The sequence below is a fragment of the Rhipicephalus sanguineus genome, chromosome 5 (assembly GCF_013339695.2).
Source record: "Rhipicephalus sanguineus isolate Rsan-2018 chromosome 5, BIME_Rsan_1.4, whole genome shotgun sequence".
Classification (NCBI taxonomy): domain Eukaryota; kingdom Metazoa; phylum Arthropoda; class Arachnida; order Ixodida; family Ixodidae; genus Rhipicephalus; species Rhipicephalus sanguineus.
The window spans coordinates 116,673,810-116,700,873 of NC_051180.1; the positions used below are offsets into that span (position 1 = coordinate 116,673,810).

The 27,064-nt window shown below is 44.9% G+C and overlaps 1 protein-coding gene and 1 non-coding gene across 4 annotated transcripts in view; both read right to left on the reverse strand.

Annotated features, from left to right (window-relative positions):
- LOC119394177 (transmembrane protein 245) overlaps positions 1-27,064 on the reverse strand; it is a 75,131-nt gene that overhangs the window by 38,118 nt on the left and 9,949 nt on the right. For 2 of the 3 annotated variants that reach the window (XM_037661436.2, XM_037661435.2), the window contains exons 2-5: positions 16,647-16,875; positions 16,091-16,179; positions 11,711-11,930; positions 704-850 (exon numbers count right to left, since the gene is read on the reverse strand). In XM_037661436.2, the coding sequence (XP_037517364.1) occupies positions 704-850; positions 11,711-11,930; positions 16,091-16,179; positions 16,647-16,875 (685 nt within the window). Of the gene's footprint in view, positions 1-699; positions 851-11,710; positions 11,931-16,090; positions 16,180-16,646; positions 16,876-27,064 lie in introns of all 3 variants that reach the window. The other variant, XM_049415671.1, reaches the window with a different exon arrangement.
- Trnat-ugu (transfer RNA threonine (anticodon UGU)) lies at positions 21,086-21,157 on the reverse strand. The gene has a single exon. It is a non-coding gene; the product is annotated as a tRNA-Thr (tRNA).

The following is a 27,064-nucleotide window of genomic DNA, read 5'->3' on the forward strand; positions in this document are numbered from 1 at the left end:
GGAGATTATCCAGGGATTAAGACTAACCAGGGCAGCCAAGTGTTATCTTTAAGCTTATGTTTGAGTTGTCTTCTAAAATAACATTTAGCACTGCTGACGAATCTACACCTCCGTGTACACCTGCCATTAAGGCCACATTTGGGCGCTAACAATGAAGCATTTGCAATCGTTTTTAATACCATGGGCAAGTTGTTTTGATCATAAAGTTCTGAAAATGGTCGGCCAAGTGAAAAAAAAGGTCAAATATGATATAATTTCTACACAAACATGATACGCCAAGACAGACTAGCTTCAAGAAGACCATTTGTAGAAAGAAAAAAAAATTGGGAAAATCCTTTCACTAACACTATTGATAATGATGCTTTATAATGTTACATCCTGAAAGTGTGAATTAGGCTATGAGGAACGATGTGGTGGAGGATTTGAGATGGTACTCCAGGTTCTTTAATGTGTACCCAAAGCACACCCCACAAGTGGCTTTTGCATTCCACCCTCCTTGACACGTGGTTGCTGCAGCCAGTAATCAAACATGCAACACTGTGACCAGCACTTATCCCAATTGTAGCTTAGCTACCATAACGTTGGGGATGGAGACACTGGCGAAAAATAGTGTTGTCGTGATTTGAGTGGGAAAACCTGGTGCTTGAAGGCTTGACTCTCAAAGGTGCAATGCAAAAGATGGAGTGTAAACAATGCAACTTGCCCACTCGCTTGATGACTGTGTAGAGCAAGGGCACGTAGGTGAGGTGCAGAAGCCAGATGTAGCGCCACAACTGAGCCAGCAAGCAGGCCCAGACCAGCGTGGACAGGTACAGCCGACTCCTCCCGGCATCTTTACCACCTTTTGCTTCTGCAAAGTTTGTTACTAGTTACCTAAGCCACTAAAAACATTTCCATATCAGAATTCGCTCTGTGTCGAATGCTTAGATCATCAGAAAAAAAAGTCAAAGGAACTTAAAGGCCTTTTATATAAACAACCTAAAACACAAACTGTAGAGGATATTTAGTCCAGCTTCGTTTCCAAATTATGGTTCTAATGGCCACTTCCAATGCAACAACACGCTAAGTGAGCCAGAAAAGACGGAGAACAAGTAGTGACATTACGTGAAGTTGTCTCAACATCTTTCTGAGCCGTGGGTTTTTGTTACATCTATATGGGTCTAGTTATCGGTTCACTAATAATAAAATAAATTTTACTGAATTTTAAAAGAACCTAACACTAGGCCACGCAAGCCTGGATAAGTTTGCTTGAACCAATATTGCTATTAAATAAATGAAAATACCTCGGCATTCATAGCAACAGACTAGTACTAAATTCCAGAGGAATGTTTGAAATTCATACTCAACGATGATAATTTATTTTAACAGCGGAGCTGTTTAGGGGCAAGCCTGTTGATGAATGGTGTTGATGCCAGTCATGCTCAGAGCAGGTTCCCCGCTGTGCCAACAGATGGCGCCACCGCCTCACACAGCAAGTGCCAGCAAGCACCACGTGGTGGGAGAAGAATGGGACAGAGGAAAGGGGCATCTAAAAGAGAGCGTGTGCTTCACATGGCCTTCCCCGCCATGGATGCCGAACATTTAGGAGCTCCCAGTGGGCTCGCCGGCGATCCCCGGCCCATACGCCTTATGGAAAAGGCAGACGCTGCACGGTTAGAATGTCAGCGTGCACTCGCCTGTGAACGCCAGCGGCGTCAAAGAGTAAATAACCCTTCGGTTCGCACCGCGGGAACAGCAGCGAAACGCTGGTGGAGAGATGCCATAGAAGTTCTTGACAAAACATCGTCCACGTCAGTCAGTGTGCCGAATGCCGTTCACAGCTCTGCTGTTTCTTCAGATTTCACAAGCGTGGAACTGGGTTTAATTTTTTTGTTACCAAATGAATCAGTATGCTTTACCAAATGGAGCGAAGTATGTTTCTTCGGCATTCCCTTAAGTGCCACCCTAATAAAGTGCACATTTTGCTTTACATGTACACACTTTTTATATCTTTGTGACGTATGTGCCTTTTTTATTGCCTTTTGTTTTCGTCTATTTTAGAACATTCTTATGTAATGGATCCATTACTATCCTAATTGGCCAAGGATCCAGATGCGTGATGATAATATAGCTGTACCAATTCCACTTGAAAACAAGACTATTTTTCATTTCTCATTTCCATACCTGTCCTGTATCATAAGTGGCAAGCATTTCAAAAATTACACGCAAGCAAGCTAGTAAACATCAAAATAAGCACAAAATACAGAGGAAGGAATCCCACGGCATAGTGCAGTATACAGAAAGTAACACAATGAACTGATAAGTATGCAATGATTGAATGACCTCTGGTAACTCTGGTGCAGTAATCGTGCCAGGTTATTGCATGGGTGAGTTGACTATCAAAGGAGTCTTAAGAGTACTGAGAAATGTAAAATACTGATGAAGCATTGTAGAAAAAATGAAAATATTTACCTTGCAGTGTGCTGCAGTTTCTTAAAAATTATCACTTTGGTGGAGACACTACCATGTTTGAGAGAATGTTGGACATGCTGCTAATGACAGCAATGGCAAAAGAATAACCTTTGAATTTCTCATAATGCTTGCAGCCAATCATTACCTCTTTCATGTACTCCGAGTCGCGTGTTTTATTCTCTTTTCAAGAAAAATGGAATACAACTGACTGCAAAATAAACAGACATTCAGTAACTCCATGATCATTATGGCTCACTAGAATACGTACAAAGCAACATCCCACCACCTAATTGTTTCTTGACACGAAGTCTCGAATGCCTCGTAATAAATTACTGCAAATTTGATGTATTCATCAACAGCTCACCATAATTCACTCCAAAGGAGCTGAAGGAAGTGTTCTCAAACAATAACTCCGGATAATACTGCCACGCCCACTTCTTGTTTTATTTTGATGTTTTTGGGTTTGACCAGCAAGGACGGTTATCAACGCTCGAGGCTGTCCGCAAAGCGTGTTCGAGAAGCTTCGCGATTGTAGGAGATCATTTTGTTAAGATTGCGCGCAAGACGCGCACACTCGAGCTTATTCTAGAACTTGCGCGACAACCAGCGATAACGCTGGAATATTCCACGACGCATGTATAAATGCCGACGCGCTTCACCGCTTGTCAGTTGATCGACGGTCGACGCTCTGTTCGCCGCTATCAGTGTATTGCTGTAGTTTGACTTTCAGTTTCTCGGCCACAAGTTCGGCCAAATAAACAGTTTCTTCTCGGACGTGCTGACTGCTGTCTTCGTCGACGTCACGACCACGTGACATCTGGTGGAGGTGCTGGGTAGTAGTCGATGTCGCGAGGCCGTTCGCCTGGCTGCGGACACGGCGCGTTGATGGCGAATCGGCACAGCCCCATCTGTCGGTACTGGCAGCGGCGGTACGTGTGGCCGGCCTCCCCGCAGTGGTAGCAGAGCGGGCAGTTGTCAGGGGCACGCCAAACGTCGGTCTTTCGGGGGGCGCATCGTTGTCCTTTCGGCGGGCGATATGGCGTCGGTGGTGGTGGCGGCGGAACTGCTGCGGTAGAGCGGCGTCTTGACACGGGCGAGGAGGGGGGGCGTTGCGTCGGGCTGCAGCAGCATAGCTCATGGCTTCCGGCTGAGCCTGCGGTGCTTCGGGAATTCCAAGCGATTGCCGGACTTCCTCGCGGACAACGGCGGCGATTGAATCCGCTTGATGCTGCGGCGGGGCTAAAAGCTTTCGCAGTTCCTCCCGCACGATCACTCGAATTGTTTCACGCAGGTCGTCGGATCAGAATGATTAAACTTCTGCGTAAGCTGGCGTCGAGCGGCGATTGAATTGTCGGATCCGCATCTCCAGCGTCTTTTCAATCGTCGTCGCTTCGGAGATGAATTCCTGGACAGTACTCGGTGGGTTCCGCATCAGACCTGCGAACAGCTCCTGCTTTACTCCTTGCACGAGGAAGCGAACTTTCTTGTCTTCCGGCATTTTGGGGTCGGCGTGGCAGAAGAGTCTGGTCATCTCTTCTGTGAAGAGCACCACGTTTTCGTTTGGCAGCTGCGAACGGGTTTCAAGCAGCGCTTCAGCCCTCTCCTTGCGGATGACGCTCGTGAACGTAGCAAGAAACCTGGTGCGAAATGTTTCCCACGTTGTCAGGGTTCGCTCTTGGTTTTCGAACCAGGTGCGAGCGGCGTCTTGCAAGGCGAAGTAGACATGCCGTAGCTTGTCTTCGCTGGTCCAGGCATTGAAAACAGCTACTCGGTCGTAGGCTTCGAGCCAGCTTTCCGGCTCTTCGAATGACGATCCGCGGAAGGTTGGCGGCTCCTTGGGCGTCCGGAGAAGGATCGGTGCGGGCGGCACAGCGTCTGTCATCGTCGCTGTGGTCGAGGTCATGGTCTTTGTTTGCCGGGTCTTTTCAGGTAGAGGCCCGTACTCTGGCGGTAGACCTTGTTGCCTGCGGCTTCCTCGCTGCTCGGCCTTGGCGTCGACGTCTTTTTTGCGACTCGGGCTTGGTTCACGGCTTGACGGGGGCGTCCGGAACATGGACGAACAGCTCTTGTTTTTGGGTCATGTGATCAGCAAGACTGGAGTGCGCCCAGACCCGCAGAAAACAGCTGCCATCGCCGCTTTCCTGCCACCCACCGACAAGAAGGCCGTGCGCCAATTTCTCGGCTTGTGCACCTATTACAGACGCTTTGTCAAAGACTTTTCACAGATCGCCGTGCCACTAACGCAGCTCACGAAGACCGATGTCGAATTCAGGTGGCAAACAGCGCAAGTCGAAGCATTTCATGAACTGAAACGACGCCTGCAGACAAGAAGGTCATGCGCCGATTTCTCGGCTTGTGCACCTATTACAGATGCTTTGTCAAAGACTTTTCACAGATCGCCAAGCCACTAACGCAGCTCACGAAGACCGATGTCGAATTCAGGTGGCAAACAGCGCAAGTCAAGCATTTCATGAACTGAAACGACGCCTGCAGACAAGAAGGTCATGCGCCGATTTCTCGGCTTGTGCACCTATTACAGACGCTTTGTCAAAGACTTTTCACAGATCGCCAAGCCACTAACGCAGCTCACAAAGACCGATGTCGAATTCAGGTGGCAAACAGCGCAAGTCGAAGCATTTCATGAACTGAAACGACGCCTGCAGACAAGAAGGTCATGCGCCGATTTCTCGGCTTGTGCACCTATTACAGACGCCTTGTCAAAGACTTTTCACAGATCGCCGAGCCACTAACGCAGCTCACGAAGACCAACGTCGAATTCAGGTGGCAAACAGCGCAAGTCAAAGCATTTCATGAACTGAAACGACGCCTGCAGACTCCTCCGATACTTGCGCATTTCCACGAATACGCCGATACGGAGATTCACACCGATGCAAGCAGCGTCGGACTCGGCGCCGTACTTGTGCAGCGGACGGAGGGACTGGAAAGGGTTATCAGTTATGCTAGCCGGTCGCTGTCTAAGGCAGAGGCCAACTATTCCACAACAGAAAAGGAGTGCCTCGCCATCATCTGGGCTACGTCAAAGTTTCGCCCCTACCTCTACGGCAGGCCCTTCAAAGTTGTGAGCGACCATCACGCCTTGTGTTGGCTAGCTAACTAGAAGGACCCTTCAAATCGCCTCGCACGGTGGAGCCTAAGACTTCAAGAATTCGACATTACCATTGTGTACAAGCCCGGAAGGAAACACACCGACGCCGACTGCTTGTCTCGTGCCCCCGTCGTCCCACCACCGCCCGACGACCAGGATGATGACAGCTTCTTGGGAGCCATAAATGCCGACGACTTCGCCAAACAACAGCGAGCCGACCCGGAACTGAAGGGTCTAGTGGAATACCTGAAGGGCAGGACCATCGTTGTCCTAAAAGTATTCAGGCAAGGATTGGCATCAGTTTCCTTGAAAAACAACGTCCTCATAAAGAACTTCTCTCCGGCCCGAGCCAGCTACCTTATCGTTGTACCTTCGGGACCGCGACCAGAAATTCTGCATGCCCTGCACGACGACCTGACGGCTGGACACCTCGGACTTTCCCGCACGCTCGCACGAGTACAGGAAAAGTACTACTGGCCGTGCTTTGCCGCCGACGTCGCCCCCTACGTTAAGACTTGCCGAGATTGCCAGCGACGGAAGACACCGCCGACTATAGTCGGTGACAACCTAAGAATAAATATAAGCTCCGCCCACGAGGCCGCATTGCTCATATTTTGCATGCCTCCGCGCTACAAACGAAGTAGTTCCTAAACAATGGCAATACTTTTCACTCATATAAACCTTATTTTGCAATGCTGCACTGATATTGAAATAAAGAAAGCAAAGCTAGATAAAAGAAATTGTGAAGGCACGGAGTTCACCGTCAGCATAACAATATTTGTGTTGTTTAAATCGCACCCCCCGCCGCCTTCGTCTCGGAGTCTATACGAAAAAGTAATGTACATATCAAAGGCGATGTTTCTGAACAGTACCTAACATGGTATTAAAACAAAGAATGCCAGATTTAACATAAAACTTAAAATAAAGGAATCATTATTTTACGGTTTAACAGAACAAAACAGGGGCATTTATCACGTTTAATAAGGTCGTTTGTAATTTTTTTGCGAAACTCTCGCCGCCAGGTTTCTTCACTGCCTGCTGTAACTATGGCAACTGTGACTCAAAGCGAAGTATGGCGAAATGGTCCGAGATTGCCTTTGTGAATTTCGACTCTTGTGTTGCCGTAAATACCGCATTTGCGTCTCTAGTCGCCGTGCTTGTAATCGTGTTTCAGGAAGACACCAAGGCTTCATTTGACGTCTTGCTTCATCGAAATAAAAGCATGTTGCACACATGGCGTTTAACTGTGGGGGCCACTGCGTGCGTTGCCGTTCACACCAAGGAGGTGCACGCGGCTAAATTGGCATTGACTAAAAGCTTTACGTGGAATTGTTTCTCGCTTCGACAACTTGCACTGGCACTGCCATTACCCCTTAAGCCCTTGAACGTTCAAGTTTTTAGTTAATTTATTACTTAATTATTACATAACTGCGTCACCCCAGTGGGAATTACAGCAGGGGGGCCCACTTTTGCTAGAAGAGGGGCCCCTACCTTCTATATATGTGTGTGTCTGTGCGAAGGTTTATATATATCTGCACGTAGATTGTGAAGAGGCTGTCATCGGTTGCCGTAAGACAAACAGGAAAAGGATACGTGCTTCTCAAAAGACAGTTTATTTGTCAACGTTTCGATCGGAGACCGATCTTTATCAAGGGAATATTTACGAGGCTTCGATGCGCTTTTATAGCATCGTCCTCCGTGCAGGTAGAGCGACAAAAAAAATAAATAAGAAAAAATGTAGAAATGAAAAAAATCTGGAGACCAAAAGATGACAATTATACACTCGGACATAGAAAAAGCACATGCATCCTCGAAGAAAAAAAAGGAAAACATATAGATGTCTACATAGGTAATCTCGGTGGACACAATCAGTAGTACATTCCTTTCGTAGATTGTCAAGCCCGAGCTCTCCGGCTCCCCCCTTCTCATTTGTTCGTGAAGCATAGTGAGGGGGTGAGGCTTCACAGGAAGGGATAAGCGCCTAAAAAAGGGTCTATGCACTATAAGCTTCACGAGTTTAATATAAACAAATTATCACTGTGTAATACATGCCCACAATACACGCGAAATGCTAAAAAACGCACGTTAGACAAAAACAAGGATTCCAAATATGATATCGTGAAATATGATGCAACGCCATTAAAAACAAACGCTTTTTTCCACTCAATAATAGTTTTAGCGGCGTCACTTCAGTTACGATCACGATCCATGCAATCGACGTGTCACAGCGAGCGCATCATTTCACGGTTCGTAGACAACGATTACCTCGCACGGCGTTTCTCATTGCCAGGCGTTCATGCATCGAGCGCGACACTTACGCGATGGGCACTTCAACCTAGCACATGATTCTGGGCTGGTGGAACTAAATTCCGTTGATACGACGCAACTGCGCCAATAGGCACACGTCACATAATCACAAACGCATCAGATGACCACAATAATCTTCTTATAATGCACACACCACTGCATATTCTTCACACCTGGTTTGTTTATTTTCGCATTCTGTTGCGCTAACGGGTTATGGTGGTCGCTTTCTTTCTCTCACACTTCGTCCGCACATACGTCGTTTATATAGGCGCACAGCACGGCGCATATCACAATAGATCACCAAGATTCCCATGTCACGAGCTCCAAGCAACACACACACGCGCACATGTGGCAACGCTAATGCCATGGCTTTTGCGGGCGGTAAATCGTACACAGACGCGCATATTCCGACTTCACTTTCACCTCACTGCACACGAATGAACGCGACGACAATCGCCAATGTGGTGACCCTCAGGCGATATGCTTGATGTATCCGAGCGATGGAGGGAACACACGCCGTGTTGCAACTTGACGCTGCCGAAACGACGGAACGCGCTAAAGCGTTGTAAAACACTCCGAGCTGCTGCCACTTCGGTGCACTTCAAACGCGGCACAGTCACAGGCTTCTACTGCATCGGATCACGACCGGCGAGGACGATGCTGGGTACTTGCGAATAACAGTAGGATATAGCATCTTCTGGAAGAAACAAACACCGCAGGAAATTCGAAATGACGGATCTCGGTCTCGGTGCAGCGGTACCTCGCCTCTCGTCGCGAACGGCGCCATGTTGCATTTTTCATTAGTTCGTCTTAACCGTTACGTCAATGTAAAGATCGGCCATAGTTGGACGCGCATAAGATGCCTGAGGAATGGCTCGAGCTCCCAGCGGAGCCGGCCTGCCTTCAGTTTTGGACAAGGGCCGCGCGGTGGCGCTCGCGACCGACACTATCATCACGGCGGCGGGCTTAGTGTGTGCTTCGTTATCCATCCTTCTTGTTCTTTTTTCTTTTTTTCTCTTCCTTTCTTGTTTTTTTTTACCCGGCTAGGCCACAGTATCTGCGGCCACCCTGTTCAAAAGAAATAGCCACCTATCATCATCATCATCTTCGAGATCGGCAACTTTGCACGGTCGTTTCGGAGGCTATGCCAAATGTCAAAACTACGGGAGCGGCCGCCACATGTGGCGCTAGCGACCGACACTAGTGGAAAGGAGGAAAAGGAGAGGGTTTGGCAGCTGGTTTTTTGGTGATGCAGCAGGCATCTTTAATATAGGAGGTGATGGCATAACACAAATGGACAGCAGTATAGTTTACTTTTTATTCTTAGCTTGTCACCGACTATAGGCCCGCAGGACTTCTGCAGCCAATCGAACCACCTCACCGGCCGTTCCAGCAAATCGGGATGGACCTACTGGGGCCGTTCCCGATGTCGACTTCCGGCAACAAGTGGATCGTCGTAGCAACTGACTACCTCACCCGCTACGCCGAGACAAAGGCCTTGCCCAAAGGCAGTGCCGCCGTGGTAGCCAAGTTCTTCGTGGAGAACATCGTCTTGCGTCATGGCGCCCCAGAGGTCCTCATCACAGACAGAGGTACCGCCTTTACTGCGGACCAAACTCAGGCGATCTTCAAATACAGCGAGACTAGCCACCACCGCACCACCGCCTACCACCCGCAGACCAAAGGCCTCACCGAGCGTCTAAATAAGACCATCGCCGACATGCTGGCCATGTACGTCGATGCTGAGCACAAGACGTGGGACGCCGTCCTTCCGTACGTGACCTTCGCTTACAACGCGGCCGTCCAAGAAACGACGCAGATGACGCCGTACAAGTTGGTCTACGGAAGGAGCCCGGCGATGATGCTCGACGCCATGCTACCGAACATCACCGACGAAGAAAACCTCGACGCTGCTGCTTACTTACAACGTGCCGAGGAAGCTCGACAGCTCGCCCGCCTGCGCATCAAGACCCAGCAGCACACCGACAGCCGTCGCTACAATCTTCGACGACGCTTCGTGGAATACCACCCGGTGACCGTATCTGGGTCTGGACGCCGATACGCCGACGTTGGCTTAGCAAAAAACTCCTTCGGCGATACTTCGGGCCATACAAGGTTCTTCCACGCCTCTGCGCTCTTGACTACGAGGTCATCCCAGACGGCATTACGAACTCCCAGAGACGCCGCGCACAACCTGAAGTCGTCCATGTCCTGCGCCTTAAGCAGTTTTTTGCACATTAGCGAACCTGGGGACTCTACTTTTTCCTTTGTTATTGTAATTTATTTATGTATGCACTTGTTTTTTTTTTTCTCTTCTTTGTTCTTTCACAAGCACCGGGACGATGCTTTTTCAGAGGGGGGCAATGCCACGCCCACTTGTTTTATTTTGACGTTTTTGGGTTTGACCAGCAAGGACAGTTATCAACGCTCGAGGCTGTCCGCGAAGCGTGTTCGAGAAGCTTCGCGATTGTAGGAGATCATTTTGTTAAGACTGCGCGCAAGACGTGCACACTCGAGCTTATTCTAGAATTTGCGTGACAACCAGCGATAACGCTGGAATATTCCACAGCGCATGTATAAATGCCGACGCGCTTCACCGCTTGTCAGTTGATCAACGGTCAACGCTCTGTTCGCTGCCATCAGTGTATTGCTCTAGTTTGACTTTCAGTTTCTCGGCCACAAGTTCGGCCAAATAAACAGTTTCTTCTCGGACGTGCTGACTGCTGTCTTCATTGACGTCACGACCACGTGGCAATACGGTCATTTTCACGCCATTTTGTGCGATCTGACACACAATGCATTGATGTCAATGAGTAACAGCGTTCCTGGCATTCTGCCAAGGCTGCGTGCACTACACTGCACAAGGAAAACTGTCAGCCACACACCTAGACACAAACAGTGCCGAGTGACATGCAACCTCATAAAACAGTATACACCCGTATCCCAGTAAGCGAATGTTACAAGGATACTGCCTCAAGTTACAACTCTGCTCTCTCCCTTGTATGACCTCTCCCATATTCACTACTTGAACAATGTCAGAAAATGCTGCTGATTGGTAGTCGAGGGTCCTGTGAACATGTGAGCCAAACATTACGATGTAGCACACAGCATGGAATTTACAATTAAATTTCAAAGTCAGCTAGAAATCGATCGCCCTTTTCTCAGTAAATGATGCCATAAGCCCAAATTTTACTGCGTAATAAGCACATGAACACAGCCATTGGCTGATATGAGCATCATGAGCTGCACAGTTACCGCAGCCGCCGCGGGGTACCGCAACATGCCTGCACCGCATTCTATGGGGCTAGAATTACACACAACTTAGAATTACACCAGCACGCTCATAATCACACTGAAATTGAGCTGTACATTGAAAGAAAAAAAAAGAAAATAAAGTGCTCAAGGTCATAACGCACGCTGACGTATGGACATAGCTTCTTGCCCCCTTGTCCACCCCCCCTGTGCATCTTTCAGCATGCTTGCTGGGATGAAAGAAGAGAGAAAGCAGTTGAAACGTGTGACAAATCCCTTCCGCTCGTACCTGATGGATTCTAAAAATTTTTTTAGGCAGTCGATTCGTGAGGCAATAAACTCCGACAGTGAGGGCATTCTATGATTACTTGGAAAAGTGTCGCAGGGCCCCTACAACTTGAGTCAGTCAAGTCTGTTCATGCAAACATCAACATGCTTTAAGATGCACATTGTGTTTCCTTGAGCGTGTGCACATCAGGCATTACGATGATGTCAGGCATTCAAGTCGAGTCATGGCTTCAAGTTAAGTTGCACTGCCGAATAGGAAGGTCTTTCCCTGACACAGAGGGGAACGGAACCAGAGTAGCGACTAACCGGCATCTTCCTCCTTGCTTTTGCTCTCCTGGTCACTGTCCTGTACAGTGATGGTTGGCTTCACCGTGATGGCGGGCAGCACGATGTCGCCCTCGCTCGATCCGGGTGCCGGGGAGGGTTGCCGATGCAGAACAGAGTGCAGGGGCGCAGCTCTCAGCTCATCCGATGGTGTGCCACTTCTGCTGCTGGTACCCTCAGCCTCGTGGCTAGTGCCTTTGTCCTGCACAAAAGACAGTTTCAGAGCCGTCAGCACTGTGTTTCTTCATGCCACAGTTAAGAATGGTCTGACCAATTCCAGTTTGTTTATTTATGCACTTATTTACTCGTTCATTCGTTTATTTCCAGGGCCAATTAGTTTTCCAGAGAGAAATATAGAAAATTAAATACAAATGCAAAATGTGCATACACATGCAAGGAAATGATTACGATAATTTAAAGGGGCACTAAAGTGGACCATTGAATCATTTTAGACAAATAAGTTATTCCTTCAGAACTCGATTGTCATTAATTTTGCCATCATAGGTTCATTATGAGAAGGGGAAATGGAGGTCAAAGCTTCATTTCAAACCTTCGAACAACGCGCCCGATGCTCTACCATTTGAGGTATGGCGGCGGTGGTCCTCTCGTTTATCTTATCGGGTATTTATGTGCGTGTTATCCGAAGGTTGCAGGTTTGGTCCCTGTCGGCAGCAGGTTGTCTTTTCTTCCACTTTACTTCCTTCACATCTGTATCACAATTACTACAATACACTTAAAACAGTACAATTAACATCCCCTGCACCTTCCTTAGCTTCATTATCTTTAGTGTCCCTTTAAGAATAGCAGAGGGTCTTGAAATCTTGCACTTTAATGAAAATGATGGCAGCAGGGACGTGGTCGCAATCTTCACTAAACCCTGGCATAAAAGAGCACTGATTAATTCAGCCAAATGAGATACCAACCTCTATAAGCTAATCAACATAAGTAGAGGCATAGTTAACAGTATTATAGGTCCTCATTATTCAAATAAATGTTGCAAGAAAAGACAGATTTGTTGACATAATTTAAGTTCTAAGTACTGCTATCCAAGGCAATGTATTAAATTTGTTGACGAAATGGACTACCAGATAGAAATGAAGTTTGTGAAAATATTACTTCTTGTAATGACAAGCAGCTATCATGCAGTGTTCTATGTATTCTTCACTATATAGCATGCACATCGCACAAATGGTACTACTAATGCAAGACTAGCATGCATGTGTTTTTTAAAATAGTTTCTTATATGGCTTTTGCATAGGGCTTACTTCAGTTTGTCAACTACAATGAGGCTACTAAACTTACAAGCTTGGGAGTTAATTAACAGATCTTTGTTAACTGGCAACTGTAGCTGGTTAAAACTTAAAAAAAATGTCAGTTCCGCCCACAGCCATTGCTCTCCCTATCACAGAGATTTTGCATAAATGCTCCATCCAATAGCACTTACTAATTTTCGTGAGATCAAGCACTTCTCGAGTGCTTCAGATGGTTGAATTTCTCATACAGACACACGTTTGTGTCGCTGGTTTTAGGGTGGAAACTTGAACGTCCTGGTAAATTTTGTCAGGGATTCTGACATATCTACTCAGCCAAACATAACGTCTTAGGTAATAACGATGAACCTTTAACTTTGAAAGTGCATAGTATTTACGTTAGCCGAGAAAGAGTACTTACGGTTCAAACGAAAACCAGCTAGCATGACTGTCTTTCGCAAATGAAGGGCGGTACCGCAGTTTCGTGGGCAGAGCTTACATTTTTTCTAAGCCTGTAACAGACTATAATTACCATGTGTCACCCATCACAACATGGTTGTCACCACTAGCAGCTTACCACCCGCACTGCCAACCTTTCATTTTAACTTTGTTAATGTCTTGCTTAAGCATTGCTTGACGCCTTTGTAGAAACACTTGGTATAGACACCTGCCAATAGTGAGCAGATAATGCTCGTACATTTCGCCAACTCTGCAACTGCAAGGAGTCCACGCAGATCAACAGGCTGCACACAACTAGGCATAGTGACAAGTATTACTTCCTCCAGTGGCAATTCCTTATTGTGGCCAAACACTGCCCGAGAACACCGTATTTTCTTTGTAGCATGCACAGTAAAACACACAGCTCAGGCACAAGCATTACTTGCAGTTGTTAGTGCTCCGGATGAACGCTCATAAACTCAACGCAGTTAACAAGCAGCCCCCTAAAACATCTGTGATACCCTATAGCCTTTGCAAAATGTCTAGCCGGTGTCAACACAGGGCCACATTCTAAAGTGGCCACAAGAGGTTGTCACATTTCACATTCTTTGCAGTACTTCTCAGCAGAGTGAAATGTATATTTCAGCAGCGGCATTTCACTGGTATGGCTGAAATCCTGATGTTGGCTGTATTTACAAGACAGAAACAATGAAAGGAAAAACACAAATGAAATAGTGACAAATCTGTGTAAGAATCGAGGATGGCAGGGTCGTACTTGCCCCTACAATCTTATTGTGAACAAGGTGAACACGATGCTTCATGAGTAAACAGGTCAGAGACAGTGTCCGCAACAATCATCCTGGAAGATGAGTACAGTCACTGCCACAGCAGGAAGGAACAGGGAGCGAAATATTATGCACAAGAAAAAAACGAATGAATGAGGATGTTTACAGCACCTTTTTTACCTGCGACGCTCTTGCCAGTAGCTCACAGTAAACAATATTTCTGAACAGCTCCGTGTAAGTAGCGCCTGCCTCAGTTTCTAAAAGGTAACATTTAAACATGATATCGTAACTCATATCCTCACTCGCTATGCCCGATAGTCCCTCATAATCAGGATAGATGAGAAGACAGCACCAAAGTTCATCTAGTTTGTCATGCTGTCCTGCTTATACCAGGCACTCTGAAATTACAATCCCCAATTCTAGCATCAAAAGTCCCGACCCATTAAATGACCACTTTCACGTTACTGCAAACGGGTTAAACTGCCAGATCAAACAGTCTTAACATCTACAGATATGCTAAACTGAACCAGTGTGAGCTGAATGTGAACCAGAAACGGAGCTGGTAACTGAACCGGATGTGCGCGCCTGTCGGTGGTGATAAATAGACAGTGCACTCTACAGCATTGATAATGCTTGCTGCTGTTCGTGTTTCTACTGACGCCAATAGTACATGTGGAATGACAGATCGGAGACAAACTTAGTCAAGGAATGCGTGCAGGGACCAGACAGGGGCACAGCACACCACACTGATTAGCGAGGAATGCAACAGGCAAATGACTTTTCAGACTTCTACTGCTGTGCCCACTGACTTGAGATGACTTGCGTGTAGACTCTGGTGGGGCCATGCCTGGCAGAAACACAGTGTCTGGCTCAAGGCTGAATGACACCCGCTTCTTGGTGATCGGCTTGGGAGGGCCCAGGTGGTCCTAGGTCCAAACACTTGGGCTCGTCACCAAATTCCACGCCAACAACAAGCATAGGGGGCCGTGTGTCGTAACATACTTGTGGAATACTGTGTCACAGCCGCTATTACAGTGCAAAGAAATGTTTTTCATGGTACTCTGTCTGTAGTGCTTGGCACAGTGCAGTGAAAGCTATGAGTCGCGTTGGCCAATCGGGAACAAGAGCTGCCTGCTGCACGTCCCAGAGAGAGGACCACCAACGTTTACCCATGGTACATGACTAATTCTTCAGTGGTTACCCTCTCTGATGAAGTGCTGAGCACAGACACATTAGCAACAGACAATGCACATCCCATTTTTATGTTTCACTCCCGATTGGCTAATCTGACCAGCAGCTTTCATGCATAGAGTTCGCTAATAAAGTATTATTTAACAGGACACCATTCACCTGGACACGTAATGCACTCCATCGATATGAGTGACTGAAGTCAAACTATGTTAATCTTCCTACACACTATGAAGCCATACTGCCAATATCAATGTGGCTTGTTGCCTGCCATCCAGTTGACATTGCGTACTCACTGGATCACAGCTGAATACCCACAATCTCTTCTTGCTGTGGAGAGATATGTATCACTTAAATATGCAGGTGCACAGAGCTAGTTCCACAGAATGAAAAAATGCAGGCAAGCAAGCACAGACATTAAAAAGCATCTTGCTCCTAGTTATAGTAGTTTGCTGATAAGCAAAAAGCTGAAAGCTGTTGTTTTTTTATGTTTAACGTTCGATCTGTCTGATTGCTGGTGTGCCATTTCAGTCATCAATTCAAAAGCCTTTTAGATAATACATTTGGAGTTAAGGTCGTTTAACTTGTCCCCGCCTGTGCGAGTTATTGGCAATGCATTGCATGCTTTTGCTGCTGCCTGCCAATAAGGTCCCTTACGCCAGTGGTGCAGGATATCAAAAGGCAGAAAAGGTGTGCCTCACCTGAGCTGATGCTGCCACAGGTGATCCTGTGAGCCATGCCCAGCCAGCATACAGTGTGCTCACACAAGGTGAACCAGGTTCTGTTGCTCCTAGAATGACAGAAGTCATTACTTGGCACATCATTCTCTGCACATTAACAGTACCAGGAAAAAGCACTAATAATAATACAAATGACTGCAATTATTAGCAAAAGAATAACAGAAAAAAGACTTTGGACTGCATCTTTTCAGCTATAATGCCCAAAACTCACATTTGTTTCTAATCCACCTGTTCACTTATTCTGCTTCCGTCAAAGTGATGCTCTTTTGCATAAGCAAATGTATACCTGGTGTTGAGAGTCTGGCCTGCATTCAATGCTGTCACAAGGTATTTGCTTCAGCCTTGAAACTGGGCAAGTTACAATAGGGCAGATACATTAAGGGAATGGCTACTGCATAGTGAGCATCAACACATGATGTTAAAGCGTATGTTTTTAACAGGAACTGTTTCTTGAATATCGGCTGTCCATTTCGTTTGATTCTTGACCGCACCGCAAAAAAACGCTTATGCAACTCACCATGCTCCCCATTTTCACTTGTGGCTCCACGCAGCTCGGCCAGGAATCCCGTGGCAAGCAGGGCCAGGAAAGCGGCCAGGATTGGCACCCGCCACATGCCCGCCACAGTGGCCAAATGGCAGATGACAGCCAACCAAACAGCAGGCGACATGGCACGGAGAGGCCCCTCCGTCTGTGGTGTCCACCAGAACACCAGTGCACCGAGATAGCCCACCAACATGCCCCAGACCTGCGCACATTCATTTGCACAGTAAGACAGTGCAGCGGGGAAATCCTGCTTAAAGACACTAAAGAAAAAAAAGATTTTTCTCGTATTCGTAAATTACAATTTCATAATACCGAAAACACCACTCTTACTGCAAGAAGACGCTTGGTAAGCAAGAAAAGGCACGAGAAGAAAACACGGATGGCGACGCCACCTTGAAATTCCCACGACATAGATTTTGATGGCATCTAATAGGTCATATGTAGTTCCTAATTAGTAAAAATGAAGTACATTGTCCTCTGAAGGGGCCATAGACTTGACATATCAAGTTTCAGGAAATTTTGTTGAGCCAATGTCACCAAAATACAACAAATACACATTTGAAATCCGTGACGTCACACATGGAGATTTCAGCGTGAAGTTTAAAAATAAAATTTTAACCTTGATTTTCTCTTCTCTTAAAAAACATATGTTGGTTAAATTAACGACATTAGAGTTCTCAGAGTACAATTAATAGATCTAAACCGATTCATTGATTCACTTTAGTTGTCCCTTTAAGAATAAATAGCCAGTGCAATGCATGAAGCTTGCATTCAATCCGGCAAATAATTTTTCAGCAGAAGGGGCCTCACAAAGCAGCTTTTACACTGAAGCTGTTTATAGCGGGGTCTGGGGAAAGATCCATGTGCACCTGTGTCCATTCAGCTACAGTAGAGAGGTGCGTTTGAGGAAAAAGCACACTGAGGCACCCCGCAGTGTACATACATGGTGGTGAAATGATGTACGCTCCCCTCGGCCTGGAATGATGCCAGTGCCACCCATTTAAGAAGGCAGTTAATGATTGCTGTGGAGAAGACAGGGAGGTGAAACATGCTCGAAGCATTGAGTATAAGCAAGAAGCCAGGTGATGCCCAGTTAACACCCCATCTTCTGTTGTAGGTATTGCATGACCCTGTGTTACAAGGCGCAGCTTCGCTGCTGGTCAACCACCGTCACAGAACGGAGTGGCAGTGTAGTTTATTTCAAATGTGTTTTGTATCTTGCAACTCTTGCAAAGCAGTCCTGCAGAAGCCTGCAAGGTGCAGCAGGAAGGAAGGAAACAGAAAAAGGAGAAGGCAGGGAGGTTAACCAGAAACACTTCCGGTTGGCTACCCTACACTGGGGGATAGGGGAAGGGGAATAGAAAGACGAGAAATAGAGAGGAGGGAAGAGAGAGAAGAGATGCAGTGCATTCACTAGATCGTGCGGGATTGCACCACAAGTCAGAGGCGTTCGCACAAGCCCGTCGTTCTCAAAAAACACGAGTGTTTTTTGACCACCTGGGCTACCTGGTGCAGCAGGGTTTACGAAAAACTTCCATCCACCCGTGCGGGTATACAACAATTTTTTTTTCAAGTTGAGTGTGTTTTCCAACGATAAATTTTTCTGACTGCATGCATGCAAGTTTGTTAAAACTCACTGCTAAGTTAGCAGGTTACATGAGCATACTGGGCACAAATTAGTGCAACTACAAACTACAACAAGTGCTATCCTAGCGCAAGTCCTGTCCTTTACTACAAGTGAACCACACCGACCTTGTGTGGAGTTTTCAGAAAATGTTTCTCTTCACATGCCTTCACTACCTTCCCCTCCTCTCTGTCATTTCTACTGTGCTCAAAGCCGGACAAATGACAGATAGGTCCACTATGCCATTCAATCACGGTGGCCATCATGTCAGTACAGTGGCAGGGTTTCACTATAGCACCAGATGGTGCCATCACCTAATTTGACACATTAATTATAAAACAGCACCGTTGACAGAGGGCAAAGAAGGAAGAAGGGTCACACATGGCACTGAAATTGCAGTTGGTTACATATTCGGCGCTGTGCATGTCCCCTCTTCCTTCTTTGTCCTGCATCAGTAGCGCTGTTCTATAATTAATGCGGAAAACCACCAACTAACCCTATCCGCCAGTCTCCTTCAGTTAATTAGCCATAACAGTTCTCAAGTCTGGTCCTGCCAAAGGTACTCCTTAGTATGACCAGTGGCCACCGTATTTGTCAGTACCACATGTACAAAGATCTTGAAGACACAACGATGGCCTGAGAAATAGCAGCAATATATTGGGCAAGAATGAAAGCATTCCTACTAAAAGTTTGAACGTTGTTTCTGTTACCATTGTTTTTTAGGACTGTTGAATAAAACCACCTTCAGCCTCACTTATTGACTGAACGTCTGCATGCTCGGGTGAGATTGTGTCAAACGATGTTTCTTTAATGTCAACTAGAACTTCTGCTGCCCATGTCTATTCTTTAATCCACACCACCGCCTATTTTATTCTTTCTTAATGTTAAGCCTAACATTTTTTGGTTCATCACTTGCTGCAAAATCGTTTGCTGTTTCTCAAATTTTTTGTTAACCTCAAAATTTTTGCTCCTTAAGTTAGTACCAATAAATTGCAATGACTGCCCATTTTTAACCTTTCAGGCATAGTGGTAAGCCACTTGTCATGATTTGGTAATGCCTGCTTTAAGTGCATCTGACCCATTTTTATTCTTCTTTAACCTCCTGCACATAATCAGCATCCTCTGTTAATATCATCGTCATCATAGGTCTATCTTATGTCCACTGCAGTACACAGGCCTCTCCGAATGATTTCCAACCCACTCTGTTCTGTGCTAATTGATTCCATTTTATACCTGCAAAAATTTCTCAGTTTTGTTGCACCACGCAACCATTTGCCATCCTCAAAGGTGCTTCCCACCTTTTGGTATTCAGTCTGGCACTCAAATTGACCATCAGCTATCTGTCCTTCATGTGACCTGCACAGGCACATTTTTTAAAGACGATAGTCTTTCTTGGGGAACTTAAACGCAGGAATTTTGGTCTGTCTTTCTGTCTGCCTGTCTTTCTGTTTGTCGGCACGTCACCCGATTCAGCCACCCGGCCCAAGCTGAACCACTTGCCCAAGGGCCAGCCATCTTGAACGGCTGACTAGGTTCATACTTGTGTACATTGTTGATCAAAAAGCAAACATTACGCATATCTGAGGCGCAACATCACTAGGTAAGTATTAGGTGGTGTGTTCCTTTAATAGAAAATACATAGATACGTAATTCTAGAGACCCTAGTTTTTTAAGCTGCGCTGAAATTGCGACTGCGCTGAAACTTGCCTTCCTCCGTGCCCTCTGCACAAGCTCATTGTTGTGTTTCGGTTTCGGTTCAGTATTGCACTGTACGAATGCCATGGGGCGCCGCTCTGGCATTCCTGTTTTACCCAGGTGACGTGTAAATAAAAACGTGTGTGGAGAGTTGAGCGGACGTTTCTTCTGCTGCGGCGCTTCGCGCCAAACTCCGTGTTCGGGCTGGCTGGCGTCCCCGCCGGTCGCGTTGGTCACCGCCGGTCTCCGCCTACTGCTGCGCTGGGACTACCAGCCCGCAACACAGCACTCATGTTTCCTGACATATTGCCAGATGGCGTCCATATCTCACGCAGCGCCTCTTCTATCGTCTTTAGACGACATTTGCAGCAAAGCACGCAGATACGCGGCCAATTTTTCTCTCAATATCTACTAGGATATCGGCTACCCCTGTTTGTTCTCTGATCCACTCTGATGTCTTCCTACATGTTAGGGTTACGCCGATCCTTTTTTGTTCCATCACACACTGCGTGGTCCTTACAAGTTTCTTCGTTTTTCTCCAGGTTTCTGCCCTATATCTTAGAACTGGTGAAATACAATGGTTGCACACTTTGCAGCTTAGCCATAGTGGTAAGCTGCCAGCCATGAGTTGAGAATGTCTACTGTTTGCGCACCAGCCCATCCTCATTCTTCAGTGAACTTGCTTTACATGAGTAGGCTCCCTGTTAGTATTTGACCTGGATATACATACTCTTCTACTGATCCTATGGTCCAGTTGTCTATCACTAATTATTGCTCTCTCATCAGACCACCTAGCATTGTCTTTATCTACTGCATATTCATCTTAAAACCTAGTTTGATGCTTTCTCGGTTTAGGTCCTCAATCATTTTTTGCTATTTGTTGCCATGATTGCTGAAGGGTATGATGTTATATGCAAGCCGTAAAATGCTAAAATATTCTCCCTTAATCTTTATTCCTATTCCCAATCTAGCCAATTAAGTACCTCTTGTAGACATGCACAATATTACTGAGAACTAACAGACAAAAATGCCAAGGAAAGTATAAAGGAACTTATTTGTAGTAATTAAGATATAAATGTGAAGAAAGTAAAGTTGCCGCCGGCAGGGACCAAACCTGCGACCTTCGAATAACACGTCCGATGCTCTACCACTGAGCCACGGCGGCGGTCATCCTCCCGTCCACTTTATGGGGTATATATGTGCATTTAAGCCTTGGAGTGTTAGTCAGCGCCGATCACAACCATGGCGGCAAGTGTGGAGCACTTTTTCTGCCTGTTGGCGTCACGTAGCACGTGATCTTTTTACGAGCTGGCAGCTGACCAATAATCCCTCTCAGTAATATTGAGTAAAGACAAAGAAAACTGAGCCCTTAAACGTCTTCTTCTTTCCTTCATTTGTAGACATGCAGTAACTGATAATGGAGAGATTGCATATCTTGATTGGACCTCTTTCTCGATCGAGATTTTCCAGTTTTTCTTCAGGAGGAGCAGAGTAGCTGTGGAATCTCTGTATATATTGGCTATGGTATTCACGTACGTTTCAAGTACTCCTTGTCGACGCAATGCCTCCAGGACGGCTGGTATCTTTACAGAGTCAAATGCCTTTTCGTAATCAATGAATGTCATTTAAAGGATTTCCTTTTTATTACTGGGCAGTTTTCTAAATTACTTGATTAATCGCATGAGGGTGATCGATGGTAGAGCACCTTTCCTGAAGCCAGCTTGTTCTCTAGGTTGATTAAAGTCATCTGTGGCTCTTATCCTATTCGAAATTGTCTTCATGAATATTTGGTACAATGCTGTAAGAAGGCTGATTGGTCTGTAGTTCTTCAAATCTTTCACGTTTCCGTTCTTGTGTATTAGTAAAATATTGGCATTTTTCCAACTCTATGATACATTTAAAGTTTTAAGGCATAATGTGCAGAGTATCACAACCTTCTGAGATGCAAAATCTCCTCTATCTTTGATCAACTTGATGGTTGTACCGTCTTCTTTGGCTGCTTTTTTGCAGGACGTGCCTTGTATGGCCTTCCTAACCTCAGAACGACCGATAGCTGAGCAAGTTAGATTCATAATAAAAGACTGTGTAGGGTTTCGAATACGCCATTTGACTTCTCTCTTGTGTTTGCACACCTACTGTCTTTTACCTTTTTAACCTCATTAATAGTGTGCTTGAAACATAGGTGTTATGTTCAACATTGATTTCACTCGGAGTAGGGTGATCCATATCTGAACTATAAAGTTCTGAGTAAAACCCTTTCTGTCTAATTAAAATTATTAATAATATTATACTGTATCTTTTTAGCTGCTCTGATGCTGCCACCCTTTTTTACTGCTGCCTTCGTCTCTTTGAAGTTACAGTTTCGTATGTCACTGAGTTTACTTTTGAAGTAGAGCACCAAGTCGGGCAAGTTGGTTGACATTCATCGTAAAGGCTTTTTAACTGCGCTAAAAAACACGGACGTAGAAGAGGGACGTAATACAGATGTCACCTTTCACCCATTAAACATTCAGTTGCGAGTCTGCGCATGTAGACTCGCAATTCTTAGACTCACAACTGAATGTTTAATGGGCATAAGGTGACATATATGCCTCCTCTATGTCCACGTTTCTTAGCACAATAAAAGGCCTTTATGACAAGCTTACTTTTGCTGATCAATTTTGACAGCTCAGCAAGTTTTATTTTATCTCTTAAGGTAGTTACTTTCATCTGCTGTCGTTTCTTTAATGGTTTCAGAAGTCTTTAATGGCTTGAGAGAACTTGCTTACTTCTTGTGTTGGTGCCCTGCCTCGAACATCAAGAGCTGCTTCAGTAATTAGTTCAGTTACGGTTTCGTTCATGTCCTCTACATCTTCATTTTCTTCTTGTTCTAAAAAATTATACTTGTTCTCAAGTGCAATCCTAAATTCCTCTGCTTTTATCCTGATTACATACAGGCTCACCCGTTTTCTTTAATGATTAATTTTGTTCTTTTTCTCTGTAGGCTGAGTGTGATCTTTGCCCTCACCAACATATAATCGTTTCTTTTTATCTTGCTCACTACTTCTACACCCTGTATTATGCTTGGGTCCCTGCACATCATGAAATCCATTTCATTCTTTGTTTCTCTGTCACGGCTTTTCCATGCCCACCTCCTATTTCTATGCTTTTTAAAGAAGGTCTTCATTATGCAAAGAGAATTTCGTTCCGCAAATTCCACTAACATTTCTCGTTTATTAATTCCTAGAGTCTATACTGCTTCCTCCCCTTTCTGTTTTCTTGCTACTTTTGCACTGGGTTCATATCTTTGAATTACTAATTCTACATCCTCAAGAATTGTTCTACTTCCTCGTCATCATGGCTGAATGTTGGAACATACCCTTGTATTACTTTTACTAAGAGATACAATAATTAGCCAGGATAAACACAGCATGTACTCTTGCACAGATTCTAGAGGCTGATAGCAAGTTAAGTTTTCTTGTTCTCTTTCCAGGCTTTCAAACACTAGTCTTGTGTATAGGCATATTTTGCCTTACTCTCGCGCTTTGTCAGCTAACGTCCCCAACGATCGAAATTCAATCATCAGTATTGCAGAACAATACAAGTGAACCTTGTATATTAGAGTAAATAAACAAAGTGGTGCAAATTTAAAGAATTTCAGGAAACATTAGGCAGTCATAAGCAAAAGCTTATGCTCCCATTTCGGGCTACAGAGACAACTGGCTCGTGTAAGCGCAACTGCATTGTCTAGCGACTAGACAGCTTTATCTATCACGTAACACTGTGTAGGGCTCCTCTCAAAAGTATTTTTTTTTCTTTATCTATGTCGTTTCCTCCTTCCTGTCTATTTCTAGAGCACTAGGCAGTAGCACAGCAACAGGTGTAGAGCAGAATGAACAACAGCCTTGATACGCAGCTGCTACATGGCGGCAAGATAGCCACGCGCTACTTGTCTCCCTTCCTTTATCTTGCCCTTTGTGCTACGTTGACTCAGAACTCCCTTCTGCACACCTGTTGTACCCACGCTTTCACGACACAGATGCTTCGGTAAAAGAAAAAAAAGACTATAACATAGAAAAAAGGGCAAACAGCAGTCACAGAACCCCCTCTGCAGTCTGTTGCAATGTCTTGCAATTTTATTCAGTTAAACTTCCTTGTTTAGCGTGCATGGTGCAATACTGTTAAAACTATCACATTTATATGAGATCTTAACAATTTCTGGGGTTTTACATGGCAAATGCATGACATTATTATGAGACACATCATAGCGGGGTCTCCAGATTAATTTTGACCACCTGGGGTTCGTCAACGTGCACCTAAATCTGAGTACATGGATGTTCTTTGCATTTCACCCCCATTGAAAGGCGCTGACCTGTCATTTCATTTCCTGAAGAGTCACATAGTTCTCACGGTCTGTTTCTACACAGCACTGCAGTTTATGTTGTTATTCTAGGCACCAACATCATTCACTATTTTCTTTGTAGTGCACATTTCATTTCCTGAAGAGTCACATAGTTCTCATGGTCTGTTTCTACACAGCACTGCAGCTTAATTTGTTATTCTATGCACCAACATCATTCACTGTTTCCTTTGTAGTGCACATTTCATTTCCTGAAGAGTCACATAGTTCTCATGGTCTGTTTCTACACAGCACTACAGTTTATGTTGTTATTCTAGGCACCAACATCATTCACTATTTCCTTTGTAGTGCACATTTCATTTCCTGAAGAGTCACATAGTTCTCATGGTCTGTTTCTACACAGCACTGCAGTTTATGTTGTTATTCTAGGCACCAACATCATTCACTATTTCTTTGTAGTGCACATTTCATTTCCTGAAGAGTCACATAGTTCTCATGGTCTGTTTCTACACAGCACTGCAGTTTATGTTGTTATTCTAGGCACCAACATCATTCACTATTTTCTTTGTAGTGCACATTTCATTTCCTGAAGAGTCACATAGTTCTCATGGTCTGTTTCTACACAGCACTGCAGTTTATGTTGTTATTCTAGGCACCAACATCATTCACTATTTTCTTTGTAGTGCACATTTCATTTCCTGAAGAGTCACATAGTTCTCATGGTCTGTTTCTACACAGCACTGCAGTTATGTTGTTATTCTAGGCACCAACATCATTCACTATTTTCTTTGTAGTGCACATTTCATTTCCTGAAGAGTCACATAGTTCTCATGGTCTGTTTCTACACAGCACTGCAGTTTATGCTGTTATTCTATGCACCAACATCATTCACTATTTCCTTTGTAGTGCACATTTCATTTCCTGAAGAGTCACATAGTTCTCGTGGTCTGTTTCTACACAGCACTGCAGTTTATGTTGTTATTCTAGGCACCAACATCATTCACTATTTTCTTTGTAGTGCACATTTCATTTCCTGAAGAGTCGCATAGTTCTCATGGTCTGTTTCTACACAGCACTGCAGTTTATGTTGTTAATCTAGGCCCAACATCATTCACTATTTCTTTGTAGTGCACATTTCATTTCCTGAAGAGTCACATAGTTCTCATGGTCTGTTTCTACACAGCACTGCAGTTTATGCTGTTATTCTAGGCACCAACATCATTCACTGTTTCTTTTGTAGTGCACATTTCATTTCCTGAAGAGTCACATAGTTCTCATGGTCTGTTTCTACACAGCACTGCAGTTTATGTTGTTATTCTAGGCACCAACATCATTCACTATTTTCTTTGTAGTGCACATTTCATTTCCTGAAGAGTCACATAGTTCTCATGGTCTGTTTCTACACAGCACTGCAGTTTATGTGTTATTCTAGGCACCAACATCATTCACTATTTTCTTTGTAGTGCACATTTCATTTCCTGAAGAGTCACATAGTTCTCATGGTCTGTTTCTACACAGCACTGCAGTTTATGTTGTTATTCTAGGCACCAACATCATTCACTATTTTCTTTGTAGTGCACATTTCATTTCCTGAAGAGTCACATAGTTCTCATGGTCTGTTTCTACACAGCACTGCAGTTTATGCTGTTATTCTAGGCACCAACATCATTCACTATTTTCCTTTGTAGTGCACATTTCATTTCCTGAAGAGTCACATAGTTCTCATGGTCTGTTTCTACACAGCACTGCAGTTTATGCTTGTTATTCTAGGCACCAACATCATTCACTATTTCTTTGTAGTGCACATTTCATTTCCTGAAGAGTCACATAGTTCTCATGGTCTGTTTCTACACAGCACTGCAGTTTATGCTGTTATTCTAGGCACCAACATCATTCACTATTTCCTTTGTAGTGCACATTTCATTTCCTGAAGAGTCACATAGTTCTCATGGTCTGTTTCTACACAGCACTGCAGTTTATGCTGTTATTCTAGGCACCAACATCATTCACTATTTTCCTTTGTAGTGCACATTTCATTTCCTGAAGAGTCACATAGTTCTCATGGTCTGTTTCTACACAGCACTGCAGTTTATGCTGTTATTCTAGGCACCAACATCATTCCACTGTGGTTCCTTTGTAGTGCACATTCTCATTCCTTGAAGAGGTCACATAGTTCTCATGGTCTGTTTTCTACACAATGCACTGCAGTTTATGCTGTATTCTAGGCACCAAACAGCATTCACTGTTTCCTTGTAGTGCACATTCATTCCTGAAGAGTCCACATAGTTCTCATGGTCTGTTCTAGCACAGACTGCAGTTTTATTGCTGTTATTCTAGGCACCACCCTCATTCATGTGTTCCTTTGTGAGTGCACATTTCCCAGTTCCTGAAGAGTCACATAGCTTCTCATGGTCTGTTTCTACACAGCTACTGCAGTTTATGCTGGTATCTAGGCACCAACATCATTCACTGTTTCCTTTGTATGTGCACATTTCATTATTCCTGAAGAGTCACATAGTTCTCATGGTCTGTTTCTACACAGCACTGCAGGTTTATGCTGTATTCTAGGCACCAACATGCATTCTACTGTTTCCTTTGTAGTGCACATTTCATTTCCGGAAGAGTCACATAGTTCTCATGGTCTGTTTCTACACAGCACTGCATTTTATGAGTTATTCTAGGCACCAACATGATTCACTGTTTCCTTTGTAGTGCACATTTCATTTCCTGAAG